The sequence below is a fragment of the Eretmochelys imbricata genome, chromosome 2, assembly GCF_965152235.1.
Source record: "Eretmochelys imbricata isolate rEreImb1 chromosome 2, rEreImb1.hap1, whole genome shotgun sequence".
NCBI lineage: Eukaryota > Metazoa > Chordata > Testudines > Cheloniidae > Eretmochelys > Eretmochelys imbricata.
In genome coordinates this window covers 209,166,604-209,182,722 of record NC_135573.1, presented here as the reverse complement: position 1 = coordinate 209,182,722, position 16,119 = coordinate 209,166,604, and the positions used below count along the sequence as shown (strand labels likewise).

The 16,119-nt window shown below is 40.3% G+C and overlaps 1 protein-coding gene across 3 annotated transcripts in view; it reads right to left on the bottom strand.

Annotated features, from left to right (window-relative positions):
* The window catches only part of IGF2BP3 (insulin like growth factor 2 mRNA binding protein 3), a 162,862-nt gene that overhangs the window by 64,229 nt on the left and 82,514 nt on the right, over nt 1–16,119 (bottom strand). For all 3 annotated transcript variants that reach the window (XM_077809345.1, XM_077809346.1, XM_077809347.1), the window contains exons 4-5: nt 8,236–8,287; nt 8,073–8,136 (exon numbers count right to left, since the gene is read on the bottom strand). In XM_077809345.1, the coding sequence (XP_077665471.1) occupies nt 8,073–8,136; nt 8,236–8,287 (116 nt within the window). The remainder of the gene's footprint in view (nt 1–8,072; nt 8,137–8,235; nt 8,288–16,119) is intronic.

Here is a 16,119-nt window from a genome sequence, read left to right as displayed (position 1 = left end):
GTAGGATTCTTTTGGACTTCAACACCTTTGACAGCTTACAGCAGAAAAAGTCAGCAATGTGGATGAACTGGGAGATGTACTGAAACTAGGAGAAACCAGAGTGCCCTGCATAATGCTGTAAATATCTGTTCACTAATTTTAGCTTTGCTTGGAAAAAAGTTACATTTATTTGTGGGGAGGGTTTATTGCTATGACATAGGTGGGGCTGGCAGTGCTGCCTATTATTAAGGTTTTCTGACACTTCCCATTATAAGACCCTGTTTTCAGTTGTTTGTAACTTTGCCAAACTTTATCCATTTGGGCTGAAGATTTCCATGCTCATGTCTGCCTCATGTTGATTTTTATACACACGAGGCAGATACTAGCCTGGAAAAAAATTTTAAGACTTCAGCCAGAACAGTTTGAGAACAAGACTAGAGAAAAATGCATAATTTTGCCCATGTTACAAATTCTGGCAACTTTTTCTTTGAAAAGCTCTCGTGCCTTCATTCTTTAGAGCAGGGTCGTAAGACAAAGAAAACCCCAGTTCACACATGCGCAGTAAATACTTAGGGCATGTGCACACTACAGCCACTGCAACTGTACCACTGTAGTGCCATAATGTAGATTCAGCGGTTCTCAAACAGTGGGTCAGGACCCCAAAGTGGGTCATGACCCCATTTAAATGGGGTCACCAGGGCCAGTGTTAGACTTGCTGAAACCAAAGCCTGAGGCCTGCTACCCTCGGCTGAATCTGATGCCGAGGGTTTCATCCTGGGCAGCTGGGCTCAGGTTCAGCCCCCCACCCCCACTATAGGTCATGTAGTAATTTTTGTTGTCCAAAGGGGGCCACAGTGCAATGAAGTCTGAGAACCGCTGATGCTTCTTACACTGACAGAAGGGGTTTTTCGGTCTATGTAATTAATTCATCTCTCCGAGAGGCAATACAAGAATTGTTCTGCAGCTGAGGTGCATTTACACCAGGCATTAGGACAACCTAACTACAGTGCTCAGGGCATTAAGTTTTTCACAGTCCTGAGAGACGTAGCTAGGTTGATCTGATTTTTAAGTGTAGACAGGGAAGTGGATTTTAGCAGCTAAATTCCTCAAAGATTCCATTTGCACTGAGCATGTTCCAGTCTGGAGCAGAGCAGAACTTTCCCTGCATTTGCAGTTTTGGGCTGCTATAGGCCATGCCAGGTAGGTCCATGCACCCGAACTGAGAGTAGAGAGACTTTCTCTCCTGTGCTCCTCAACACCTCCCTGCTGGGGCAAGCAGCATGGAGGAAGCCATCTGACCTGGCCCTAAGAGTCTCAGATTGAGCACCCAAAATTAGTGGATACTTTTAACCTTGATCTCTCTCTGCCTCAGATCCCTATCTGTAAAAGAGGGATACCACACACCCCTGACCTCACAGGATGTTATGAAAATAAATTAATATTTGTGAAGCACCAGGAAGCTATACAGTGAGGACTGCCATAGAAAAGTCAATGAGGAAATTAGTAATTCTGGGGTTTGAATAGTGTGCAGTAAATAAGGCACAGGCCACACATTGACTAGCTGCTCATTAATTGACTACCATCCATCCTCTGCATTGAATGAGGCAGGTGTCCTGCAAAAAAGGGCAACATGTGATCATGGAATTAAAGACTGTATCATAATGCACAAGCGGCCAAATTAAGATTGCACAGGCAACTTTAATTCTGACATTTCCCAACTTCTGAGTGCTTTGACTTTGCAACCTTAAAGATTTTATATATTTTGTGCTTAATAAAAAGATAAAGAGGGGATTGAGTGGAAAATACGTAATTTTTAAAAGGTGGAGGTAGGCCCATTGCTGATCTCTCTCCCTCCCCCATGCCTTAATCCTTCCTACATTTGTTTGCCAAATTCCCACACTGTCTCCTTCTAACCCTCAAACAAAATGCTTCAAGAAAAAAGCTTTATGACAGAATCCCAGCACTGTTATGAGCAACCCTACACCAAACCAGCGCATAGCTTTCTTACATATGCGTAAGGAAATATTTCTGCTTGCATCTCAGCGGCATATAGATCACTTCTACACACTGTACATGACACAGCAATGACTGCGCAGCCCTGTGTGTTTTCCGTGCAATGTAAGCAGGATTTTTCTAATTAATATATAGATCAGAACTTATTGCAGTGATTTCATTAAGTCAGTACATAGCTTAAATACAAAGAAAGTAGTGAGAATAGGAAAGGGAGGTGGGGGGGAGGATGAAATAAACTTAAAAGATGAGTAGGGGCTAGAGTGAGAAGAAGTGTACTACTGGACTAGATTTACTTATTTTTACTAATTAAAACTACAGTCAGTGGCCATCCCATGCTCTGGAAGCCCTAACAGACCACTGAAGTTCATTTTAAACCCACCTTCTGTAATAAAGCTGCTCCTCTCAGAGCCAATGAATTGCCCCACAATTTAAACACCAAACCACAACAGCTAGCACATCTCTGTATTCTTCAACCACCTCCTTCCCAAATCCTTGGGAGAAAAGATGGCCCTTGCAGCGTGACCAGAAGGTTAACTAATCCAGGCTTCAGTGGAGCAAGTGAGGAAGAAAACTACACTTCAGAAGCTCCCACTCATGTACAACAAGGGGATTCTAGCACCTTTGTTGATCTCAATGGTATCAGGATGGAAATAAGTGGTATCTCAATCCCACTAGAAGCTCCTTCCAGCCAAAGCAAATAGGAAATAATAATGTTTCGCAGATGGAAGGGAACAAAGGATAAAAAAAATCTGATGGGTGAAAATGTTTCCTGTTCTTTGCAACCCATTTCAATACACCAACTCAATAGAGCAAAAATGAGGTGATCATACAGGACAAATGCTACTTACTCATCCTCAGCTCAAATTTCATGAGACTCTGCATAGTTAACATGAAGTACTTGTTTAATGGAAGGCTGGTGAAGAACTCGTATCAAGGGGCACCACTTGTACCTGCCAAACTCTGACCTACAAACTATCTACTACCCAGATGTGAAAAAAATAAAAATGGCTTGGTGGAGATAAAGGGGAGCGGATGAGAGAGAAGAGTTAAATAGAGAGCACTGAACCTGTTAACACCAGGAGGTTACACCCTAAATTTTGTTTAATTCAGTCTGCTAAGTTAAAAAAAATAAACAAAACACCTCTATGCCAGTCAACTGCAAGAATGGGAAGGTGTGATCAGCTGGACAGGATGCTCACAGTACAAATATTTTATCAGAGATTGGTACTAAAACAGGATGTATAGAAGAGGGCGATGGCCACTGATCATAACCTGTTAGACATAAAACCAGTTAACTCACTCAGAAATAAATGGCTTCCTGCATTAGAATGAAAGAAATATTAAGTATATCATGTTTTCATGTAAGTTCTTGGTTTCAAATCAAGAGCAGCAGGTCTTGTTATGGTCTTCTCATCAGCTCTCCAGGCAAGTGTGTCTGTCACTCTGTCCCTCTCATGCTGTGGTAGGCTGAACAATAGTCTTAACTGCTAAACACACTACCTTCCCCTTTAAGGTTCCATGTCTTATGGTTAACCAGTTATTCACTGGTGTTCTTTTGGCACTGAAGACTAGGTGGGCAAGGTATATCACTCCCAAGCCCAACCCGTGTCTACAATACTAGAAAATTTTTCCAGTGGACACATTTGCATGAAGGTCTTTGATGGCAGCATTTCTTTTGTATAATTAGAGTCTTCTGTATTTAAATACTTGTATTTCTTTCATAAGTAGTTTTCAACGTTAAAAAACAACATAAAACCACAATAGAAATATAACAGACTGTAACTGCACAAAACTCAGGATTTTCAGTGTTTGGTTCCCATAGCAACCTTAGTTCTGCCCCCTTGCAGCATGTATTGCAACAGTATTTTATACATGATCAAGAATTTATGAAATAACACAAAATGTTTCAGATGCATACCAAGCATTAAAAAGGTATGGTTTCTTTGCGCTATATACTGCCCAGGATCACAACAGTGTATTCTAATGCATACACATGTCTCATAAAACAAACATACTTCAGTACAGCTTTCAGATGTTAATACTTATTAGGTTATACTAGATCTGAAAAGGCATACATCCTTAAAGTCTAGGCACTGTAGCCAAAAATTAAAATATAGTCAGTTCAAAAATAGAGCCAGCAGGTATTCATCCCCAAGCCAAAGAAAATAATCAACACAATAAAACCAGATCCAAACCATACCCCTTCCCCTCCTTTCACCCCCAAACATTCACCCATAAATTGACCCTCTCTCACAAAAGTCTGGGTAAAGAGATGGATTCTGTAACATGTCTTGGGGGTCAACAAATGTGGGTTATTTTAGAACAAGGAGGGAAATGATAAGAGTAGGGTTTTGAAGTTGAATGCCCCTTGCGGTAAATGACCTGCCGGCAGCTTCTCTGTTACACAAATGGGCTGCAGGTCCTATGTTGATTGTGAGTTTGTCAATATGGCACAAGGAGAGGTAATCTCTCAATAGGCAGGTCCGAAGCCACTTAGGGGCTTATATAGTAGGTCAAAATCATTCCCTTCAACTCTACCCTGAAATCAATAAGCCGACAATGCAAGTCACGGAGCACTGGTCTCATATGCTCCCACTGAGATATGCTGTTGAAGAGGGATGCAGCATTCCGTATCAGTATCTGGACTGATTTAAGATGTGTAGCCCCAGCTACAATGTTACAGGACTCCTGTCTTGAGATGACAAACACCACAATCACAGCAGCTAGGCTTGCAGCATCTGAAAGGAACAGTCAGAATTTTCTAGCCAGATGAAGACTGGGAGGTGTGGGGGAAGAGGGAGAAGAGGGGAGAGACAGGGACCACCCCTCATTTCTGGTCACTACTGCTACACTGTAACAGCCAGTGAGGATTCGACATCAGTAACAGACAAATCCTCCATCAGAAGGGCAGATAGAATGGCTCAGCCTGTCTTCTGAATGCTTCCCTTAGAATGCAAGTATCATCTCCACCCGCTAACTCATCCATGCCCCCTGTCTCACCCAGATACTGGCTAAGCATTTGACAGCACTGGCAAAAAGGCTGAGCTGGATACAGAGCTGAGGGACAGCTCATGCATCCTCATCAACTCTTCCAAATAAACATGGAACAAGAGAGGAGACTAGATGGAAAGCTGTGGGACTCCAAATGACACCACCTTTAGGAATGAACAGCAATGGCCCACCCAAAACAGCTCGCAGGGAGCACACAGCAAAGGAGCCCCCTGACAGCAGCCCTATCCACTCTTGTATCCAGAATTTGATGTCCTGCATTTATTCAGTCTACTATTTTCAAAGTTCAAAACATTGTCTTTCTTGAAAGAGAGTTTTCTTCTGGCAGGAAAAAAAAGGCACCAGCCCTTTTTCAGCACTGACTGCAGGCCAACATTAAATACAAACAACACCAAGGCATACACGTCTGAGCTGTTTGATCACAACCTGAAGAAAACTAACTTGGCAATTTCCCCCATGTTTTGATGACACCAAATGCAGCATCGGAAGTTCATTTCTGAACTAAAACAAAGACATTTTATTTCAAAACAATAATGCTTTTCAAGATTCCAAACAACTGCAAACAGGTTTAATATCATCTCAGTCTTGTATTACAGCATTACCAACACACATGCTGTCATATATTTCTGCTAATGCACACTTCAACAAGGCAATACACTATAAAATTCAACTACTGCTTAAGCAAATGGTGCTGCAGCTGAGATGTGGCCAGCTTTATATGTTACAATCAGCCATAGCTTGTAAACTAACCCTACTAAATGCTAGCTTTATATTTAGTTGCATTGCAGTAGCCCCCAGATGCCCCAATCAGGATCAAGGCCCCACAGTTAGAAGCACTCTATAAATACATATGAAGACATGGTCTCTGCTCAAAGCAGTTTGCAATCTTAGAGCTTTATTAATCCTAAACATATCCTAAATATGAAACCAATATCAGTTGTTGAGTCCCAATTGTCCATAAGCAGATTCATAAAGCCCAGTTCTCATTCATGTTCAGACTGACCACCGCTATCTTAGTGAAATCAGAGCTCATTAATTTTATAGCCATTACTTACCACTTGAACCTGTTTCAAGTAGCAAACTTCAGCTGTGCCTCAAAATCCAGACAACTGAAACTCAACATCAGTCAATAAAAGAGAAAAGCCATGTGTACCCTTTCAACAGTTAATTTTCATGACAGAGGCCTCACAGAGCTTTTCTTTTTAAATATATACACACGCACCTGGCTACCTCTCCGCTTTGTAGTCTCTAAAAGATGAGAGTTCATATCCAACTACCCAATCATAGTTAAAGGCCTAACCACACTTTCTATCAGGAACCATAACTTGCCCTTTGTAACCTGCGAGTCCACATTTTAACATCCACAACACATATTCTCTACATCCATCTGTTCATTAGGTTTCTACCCAATACAAGTACTGACAGCTATGCTAGAGTGTACTACAAATTCCACACAACCCTTCATTATTCAAAAGTTGCATCCAATATTCAATTATTTGTTTTCCTCTCCCCATGCATAACAAAGTTTGTTCCCAATGGACCAGTGACTGGCTGTCTTATCATTGTGTCTATTTGTGATTAACCTTAAAAATTTTAATTTTTATTTTAATAAGTATTTTAAAAAGGAATATATATAGCAGTACAATAGCAGCAAGACAGTTGCTGCACCTACCTCTAAGGTTAGCAACAGACATGAAACATTCAAGAAGTCATGTCACAGTTTCTAGATCCAAAACATGGATTATACAATTCCATGGGGTCTTTTCAGAGACACTTTGTTCTAATATTCTCAAAGCCATGCTCTGACACGTGACAAAGTTTAAATGTGGGTCCAATATCTTTTATTCTTTTGGTGCTAAACATTCACAAATTTTACTACAAAATCATTAAGACAGAATTTCAAGGCAAGATGGACTCCTAAAACATGGAAGTTTTGAAAAGAAAAGAAAATTAAAACAGCAAATTTGAGGAGCAACTCAATCTCTGCATCCTTGATGCACTTCCTCTTAAAGGAAAACTGCTTATGTCACATGTTCCACAAGTGAAATTAGTTTAGACTGCATTAATTAGCAGAAACACTTAAATTCTGGGGAGCAAAATGGAATTACTGAATTATGGGTTTGTGCAAATATATCACTATGTACTGTAAGAAGTAAGAGTGCATCTCAACTGCTGCTTACAGTTAGCCACAAGGTGGCAGGAATTTCAAAGTAAAAAGAGCCCAACATTTCTGTATGTTTTTTGTACTGTTGTGGTTAAGAGCAGAGAGTGAAAGAGCATGCCTATGCCCCAGATCCGAGAACGGAATATGTGAGATGTCTCAAGAAAGACACTCCCTCATCCATCTTGGAAAGGCAAAATTATACATTCATTAATATGACTAATGTAATACAAAATGTTAATACAAAGGCAATCTTCTCCTCTCCAGTAAGTGAAATTATAAAAAAAAATTTAAGAAGATTAAAATATGATAGCTGTGGATTAAAAGATGCCAAAAACTGTAGATACAAGCAAATAAATCAACAGGCAATGGATGCTAAGTTAAAAAAGACAGAATAATTCATATAATCAGAATAAGGCAAATGGACCATTTCAAGTTACGCATTTATTTAAAAGCAGCAGCAACTTTCCAACTGACAAAACAGGGGAGATTTTAACCAAAATTAGCAAAAATCAAGAGAGCGTATACCCTCAGGAAGTAATGAAAATGCAAGGGCAAAACCAGGCCTCTAGGTTTTTAGCAATGTTTTTACAAGCCTGATACAAAGCCCACTGCCAGAAAATGAGGGTATTTATTGGAGTCAGTGGGATTTTGATCAGTTCCTAAGAGAGATTTGTGGTAAATAATTTTACCCAATTCTGAATTCACATGTCTTCAGGATTTCAAATATTAAAAAAAGCAGGAGAGAAAGTTGGTGCACAACTGACAGCAAATTGAGGTAAAGAGGAGAAGCTTTCCTGAGGTGCAACTGAACAGAAGCAAAAATATACATACTACTTTACAGCAAGATACGCTGAGTTCAGATTTATGAGTTAAACTATAAAAACAAAGTGAACAAAAATATACTTACTGTCTAGCCTGGTCCTTATTGGCATATGTTACATTTACTACTGCAGTCTCTGTGTCAGTGTTCACTAGAGGGGAAAATGCAACAGAAGAAAAAATTAAGTTCACTTCCCACTCACTTCACCCTCTATAAATCTGAAAGCAATTTGAGTTTAGAGCGTGTGTACCTTGCTCACAGTTCTCCACTGTTCCATATTGAGCTAACAAACTATCCAGCACCTATCAAAGGGAAAAGAAGTTACAAATTTGAGTTTCAAAATTACTTGACAAAACGGCACCACCTGTCTTTACACTATACACTAGAACTTGTAAACTGTAGAATGCATAATATTCAAAAGAACTTCCCACTGTGGGCTTGTGGATGGAAGATATTCATGGAAGGGTGCATGCAGTTTGTTCCTTTCTTCCAACCCTCCCAACTTCAAGATCTGCATCTGAAATCTCATATTTGGTTTTTCCTGAGCTCTCATCTACATGAGGAGATTGACAAAAATAATAAGCTATTCTACAATAACTGTTCTGGTCAAATTCCCCATGCAGACAAGCCATGGATGACCCAGAAACGGCAATCACTTGACAACCATGTAGAAGTCATGGCGGCCTTGTATTTTGGAAGAAGGGCAGGAGGAGAAACAGGTATGGAGAAAGATTAAGCAGAACCACCACAATTCCAATTAGCTCCTTGTCTAATAACTAAAGTTTAATTTCGAGCAATCACCTTCTCTATAATCATAATGGAAAATATTGTCATAATTTTAGAAAAGGGTGAGAAATTATAAAATATTCCAGTCAGAGCCACTTTTCAAATATATTTGGTAAAGTTAAAAGTCTCAGTTTTCATCCCATTTTTCTCCATATCAAAATTCTTTAACCTTTTCCTAAACCTAAATTGTTTTAAAATTTAATTTTCTTCCCATTAAGAATTTGTTGAATAATAGAAACAACTGTACAGCAGTAACTGGTATAGGCAAGCAATCACATTATTATAGCTCATCAGATTTTAACATTTTATCTCAAGTCATAAATCCTGTTAAGGTATTAAAGCAATGCCTAAGCAGTCTACAATTCACATTGAGCAACACAAACTAAATCTGCAACCTATGAGGTGTCACATACACCATTTTCTCTACAAAGTCACTTAATGCAAAATATGTAGCATAATACTGATGAGGGGAGGAAAACCATGTGGTACGAAGAAAAAATCCACATGCATCAGAACAGCACAGCTCACAATTCCTATAAACCTCTAACAACCACAACTAAGAAAACATGCAAAATAACTGGCCTTTAAAATAAAATAAAGAAGACTTCAAAACATGCTATGTTTCAATGAGAAATTAAAAGTGTACCAAGAAAAATATGTATTGATGTACTTTAGACATTTAGTACAAAGTAAAAAACAATTCTGAATTGAACTGCAGTTCATTCCTTCCTCTGCCATTTATTACATAGGAAATGTATGCAGACACTTGAAATGTAACTTTTCTAGCCAGACACATAAATGGCAGTACAGAGTTCCCCAAATTTAGTCATGAAGCACCACCTTGAACCGCAGTATTTTCCCTTCTACTTCATTTAGAAACCATTAAAGAGTTTTCTGACAGCACTTGGTCTATTACACAATAGTTAAAAGTTTAAACTTTTCCTTCATACAACTAGAAATTTGTTTAATCTGTGTAATCAATTTAAGCAAGCTCCTTTTGGGACAATCCTGTAGAAATTGGAGAATTCTCTGAAACCCATCTGAAGTTCCAAAATTTAAAACCGATTCACACTAACTTTTTTTAAATACAAACACACTACTACTAGGTATCACTGATGCTAAGACTTCAGAAGGGTTAAAAAAGGGATCTGACGTTTATATAAGAAATATATATATATGCAAACTAACTAACTAGAGTAAATGTGAAAGAGTCATGGGATTTTCTGACGACATGCTTTAGGACACAAACCAGCTACTCACGCTCTGCCTGGGATTAGAGGAACTTCTTCCCTAGATAATTTATGCAATAACTTTGCCACATTAGAAATAAGTGGAATATCCAGAGCACCCATTAGCTTCAGTGTCCCACTGTACTAGGCACTGTACAAAATGCAAAAGCAAAGCAGGCCCTCTAAGTGTTTTTCTTGTGATAGGATAGTAGACTAGAAAGTCCACTGTCTGATAAGGCAATTTCATTTCTATATTACATCAACACCACTGCAGTGTCACTGACTTGATAGATTTCAGAGTAGCAGCCGTGTTAGTCTGTATTCGCAAAAAGAAAAGGAGTACTTGTGGCACCTTAGAGACTAACAAATTTACATGAGCATAAGCTTTCATGAGCTACAGCTCACTTCATCAGATGCAGTCAGTGCATCCAATGCATCCGATGAAGTGAGCTGTAGCTCACGAAAGCTTATGCTCAGATAAATTTGTTAGTCTCTAAGGTGCCACAAGTACTCCTTTTCTTTTTACTGACTTGATAGTTAGATTATTTTATAGTACTATTCTGTTTTTTCACAAGTTTACATTTAAAGTTACAATTAAACTCTGTAATGATCAGCCAAGTCAAGTTCACCCAGGTCCAAAACAGCAACATCTTACATTTGAATTTTTGTTTTTATTTTAACCATTTGTTATAAGAACAGGACTGAAATTCCCAGTGTTCTGTACAGCTTTGCAGAATAAAATTTCTCCAATATTTTGTAAACTGGTTATAGGTGTGTGTATTAAATTTGTGTCCTGTCCCAAAGATTTTTAAATATACACCACAATTCAGAAAATGCCACCAGCTTTTGAGGGGAAGGAAAGCTCTGAAGGAGATGGGGAAATGATGTTTCAGAGTTATAGTTAATTTATTTCATTCTAACAGCACATAACTGACACTACTATCTTTAAAGATACTGCTTTCTTCAGGGGGAAAACCAAAAACTCCTCTTTCATTTTTTTCAGAATGTTGCCTACACAACACTAAAAAAGAAAACAAAACAAAACAAAAAAAACCCACGCAACAGGAGCTTCTTATTCATTCTAAGAAGTCACATCTGAAACACACAACACTTTTCTGATTAATAAAGATACCCATCCTGCACATTTAGCATCCCACCCTCTTCACCCAGGTTCCTCTTTACCACCACTCACCCCTGTTTCCCTTCTGTGCTGCCACAAACAGGGACAAAGTCAGTTGTGGTTTGAACACACTCAAGTAACTTGAGTTCCCTTTTTCTCAAAATAATTGCTTTACCAAACAGATTTAAGAAGTTCCCTCAAAGGACTGGAAGCAGATCTAACATCCTTTCAGGAAAACAGTAGTAATCTTTTTGGGTCAAAGAAACATGCCATCATGATAGCATTGTCTTCATTATAAACCTTTATTTTCTTGGCCATCTCAGTCTCAATCATCCTTAATGTCTTGCTGCTTAACACTGAAAGATTAACACCTAATAAAATTGTATTTAACTGTATTAGAAAAAAATAATAGCAGCTGTTGGTGTGTGTATCTGCTGAAAGAGAGAAGTAGCCCCTTTACTACAATTCTTTCCAAAATAATACTCCACTCTTGTACTTTTCGCTCATCTTTGTTTTGTTTTCCCTCCATATGTTTTTATATCAACTCTAGTTTCTATTCCCATCCTTCCTCTTCCAGATTTACTTCCCACTCTCTGTTTTGCCTTACCTTCTCCCTCCCCCCCTTAATTTTCATCCCTAAAACCCAAAGCCTCTAGTTCTGATGTAAAACAAACATGTTTTGTTTAAGCTGCTCTTCTGCAACACTCTCTCCATGTATAGCCTTGTTGGGCAATCAGAACAAAATTCAAAGCCAAGTTGGTGGTGCAGCCGCAATTCTGATGAGCGGCTGAAAAGAAAAGTTCATTTGTATAAATATTTAATCTAAGCTAAAAGAAAAAGTCATTCCTTTTCCTAAAGCCCTAGTTCCAGCATGTGTCTAAACTGGGTCTCCCTCTCTTGTTATAGCACAGATGTCTCTCTCACAAAAAGCTGAAGCCTTATACTGTGCGCTTTCATTCATCAGACTCTAAAGCCAACTCCAGCTTCATTATAAATACTGTTACCATACACCAACTGAGCCCCAATCATAACTGTTTTATAGGCTGCTCGACAAGAAAACGTCACTCTTGAGTAGCAGTGTAACTCAAATTTACAGTTTACAAATATTTCATTTCCCATGCAGGTTTTGCCTATTTCTTCATTCAAAGGATTCTACTTCTAACTAACTAAATTGTTCAGTTGAACATAGGACTTGGGACTTTCAGAGCAACATGGTATTTCACGCAATTCTTATTGCTCTAGCTCTCGGCCTTGTATTGTGGTACAGCAAAGCAAATCAGCCTCAAGATGTCAAGACCACAAGCAAAAGAGGATTAAAGAGCCACACCATATTTCTTCCACCAATGAGCTGAATTCTAACATTAACTTCTGAATTCTTTTCTTCTCACGCAGAGCAACTAGATTAGTTTGTCCAAATGTCTTTCATGAATTTGTTAACAAACGTGCTTACAACACAACCAAAATGGCAAACAATGAGGTCAGCACAGATGAAAGGAAGATGAGGGTCATACAGTATGACCATGTGGGGATTTTTTATTTTTTTGGTTGCAGGCTCTTAATAGATAGAGGGATTCCAAGGGTCAAAAGGGATCATTGTGATCATCTAGTCTGAGTTAGAATTCAGCCAGGGAACTTCCCAAACACTTTGTAAACATTCCAGGAGATTTTTAAAACAATCAGGGGGAAAATGAAGTTGTTTGTAATGTGTCTTTGAAAAAGGAGTTGACAATGAAAGCTGGTGAGGCGAGAAAGAGGTGGTGATTGGGGAGGAAGGGAAGACAAACAGGTGAGGGAGAAAGAAAAGGAGTACTTGTGGCACCTTAGAGACTAACCAATTTATTTGAGCATGAGCTTTCGTGAGCTACAGCTCACTTCATCAGATACAATGAGGGAGAGACTGGCTCAAGGTAAACACACTTCAGCCCCTAAGGCTAGGTCTACACTTCTCTTCTGCTGGCACAATAATGTCAGTCAGGGCTGTGAATGTTTGTTTTTTTAACTTCTAAAACACAGCTCTTTTGCAAAAGGCCTAGTGTGGCCAAAGTTATAGTGGTAAATAAGGTTTCAGAGTAGCAGCTGTGTTAGTGTGTATTCGCAAAAAGAAAAGGAGGACCTGTGGCACCTTGGAGACTAACCCATTGGTTAGACTCTAAGGTGCCACAAGTCCTTCTTTTCTTTTTAGTGGTAAATAAGTGCTTTGGCACTATAACAGACTATGCTAGGAGGACTTTTCCAGCATAGCTATATGGGCAAAACTTAAGTGCAGACAAAGCCTTAGTAACAAACGACAACCATAATATAAAAAGTCAGTATCTTCAAAGGGAGATTATAACGAGAGGTTGTCCTATAATACAACCTTTGCAGGGTTTTAGGTTAGAATCAGAGAATCATAGAATATCACAGTTGAAAGGGACCTCAGGAGGTCATCTAGTCCAACCCCCTGCTCAAAGCAGAACCCATCCCCAACTAAATCATCCCAGCCAGGGTGTTGTCAAGCCTGACCTTAAAAACCTCTAAGGATGGAGATTCCACCACCTCCCTAAGTAAACCATTCCAATGCTTCACCACCCTCCTTGTGAAAAAGTTTTTCCTAATATCCAACCTAAACTGCCTCCACTGCAACTTGAGACCATTACTCCTTGTTCTGTCATCTGGTACCAATGAGAAAAGTCTAGATCCATCCTCTTTGGAACCCCCTTTCAGGTAGTTGAAAGCAGCTATCAAATCCCCCCTCATTCTTCTCATCTGCAGACTAAATAATCCCTGTTCCCTCAGCCTCTCCTCATAAATCTTGTGCTCCAGCCCCCAATCATTTTTGTTGCCCTCTTCTGGACTCTTTCCAATTTTTCCTATCCTTCTTGTAGTGTGGGGCCCAAAACTGGACACTACTCCACATGAGGCCTCACCAATGCTTAATAGAGGGGAACGATCACGTCCCTCCACTTGCTCGCAATGCTTCTACTTATACAGCCCAAAATGCCATTAGCCTTCTGGGCAACAAGGGCACACTGCTGACTCATATCCAGCTTCTCGTCCACCGTAAGCCCTAGGTCCTTTTCTGCAGAACTGCTGCCTAGCCACTCGGTCCCTAGTCTGTACTAGTGCATGGGATTCCATCCTAAGTGCAAGAATCTACACTTGTCCTTGTTGAACCTCATTAGAGTTCTTTTGACCCAATCCTCTAATTAGTCTAGGTCCCTCTGTATCCTATCCCTACCTTCCAGCGTATCTACCACTCCTCCCAGTTTAGTGTCATCTGCAAACTTGCTGAGGGTGCAATCCATGCCATCCTCCAGATCGTTAATGAAGATATTGAACAAAACCGGCCCCAGAACTGAACCTTTGGGCACTCCGCTTGATATCGACTGCCAACTAGACATGGAGCCATTGATAACTACCCATTGAGCCCGATGATCTAGCCAGCTTTCTATCCATCTTATAGTCCATTCATCAAGCCCATACTTCTTTAAACTTGCTGGCAAGAATACTGTGGGAGACCGTATCAAAAGCTTTGCTAAAGTCAAGGAATAACACATCCACTGCTTTCCCCTCATCCACAGAGTCAGTTATCTCGTCATAGAAGGCAATTAGGTTAATCAGGAATGACTTGCCCTTGGTGAATCCATGCTGACTCTTCCTGATCACTTTCCTCTCCTCTAAGTGCTTCAGAATTGATTCCTTGAGGACCTGTTCCATGATTTTTCTAGGGACTCAGATGAGGCTGACTGGCCTGTAGTTCCCAGGATCCTCCTCCTTCCCTTTTTTAAAGAAGGGCACTACATTAGCCTTTTTCCAGTCATCTGGGACCTTCCCCGATGGCCATGAGATAATGGCCAATGGCTCTGCAATCACATCAGTGAACTCCTTTAGTACTCTCAGATACAGTGCATCCGGCCCCATGGACTTGTGCTCATCCAGCTTTCCTAAATACTCCTGAACCACGTTTTTCTCCACAGAGGGCTGGTCACCTCCTCCCCATGCTGTGCTGCCCACTGCAGTAGTCTGGGAGCTAACCTTGTTCGTGAAAACAGAGGCAAAAAAAGCACTGAGTACATTAGCTTTCTCCACATCCTCGTCACTAAGTTGCCTCCCTCATTCAGTAAAGGGCCTACACTTTCCTTGAACTTCTTCTTGTTGTTGCTAACATACCTAAAGAAACCCTTCTTGTACTCTTAACATCCCTTGCTAGCTGCAACTCCAAGTGTGATTTGGCCTTCTTGATTTCGCTCCTGCATGCCCGAGCAATATTTTTATACTCCTCCCTGGTCATTTGTCCAATCTTCCACTTCTTATAAGCTTCTTTTTCGTGTTTAGGATCAGCAAGGATTTCACTGTTAAGCCAAGATGGTTGCCTGCCAGCTAGTCTTTCTACACATCGGGATGGTTTGTTCCTGCAACAGCCAGCTCTCCTGGACTCCTTTCCCCTTCATGTTATTCTCCCAAGGGATCCCGCCCATCAGTTCCCTGAGGGAATCAAAGTCTGCTTTTCTTAAGTCCAGGGTCCGTATTCTGCTGCTCTCCTTTCTTCCTTGTGTCAGGAACCTGAACTTGACCATCTCATGGTCACTGCCTCCCAGGTTCCCATCCACTTTTGCTTCCCCTACTAATTCTTCCCTGTTTGTGAGCAGCAGGTCAAGAAGAGCTCTGCCCCTGGTTGGTTCTTCCAGCACTTGCACCAGGAAGTTGTCCCCTACACTTTCCAAAAACTTCCTGGATTGTCTGTGCATTGCTGTATTGCTCTCCCAGCAGATATCAGGGTGATTGAAGTCCCCCATGAGAACCAGAGCCTGCGAGCTAGTAACCTCTGTTAGTTGCCGGAAGAAAGCCTTGTCCACCTCATTTCCCTGGTCTGGTGGTCTAGAGAGCAGACTCCCATCACATCATCATCCTTGTTGCTCACACTTCTAAACTTAATCCAGAGACTCTCAGGTTTTTCTGCAGTTTCATACTTGAGCTCTGAGCAGTCATACTGCTCTCTTACATACAATGCAACACCCCC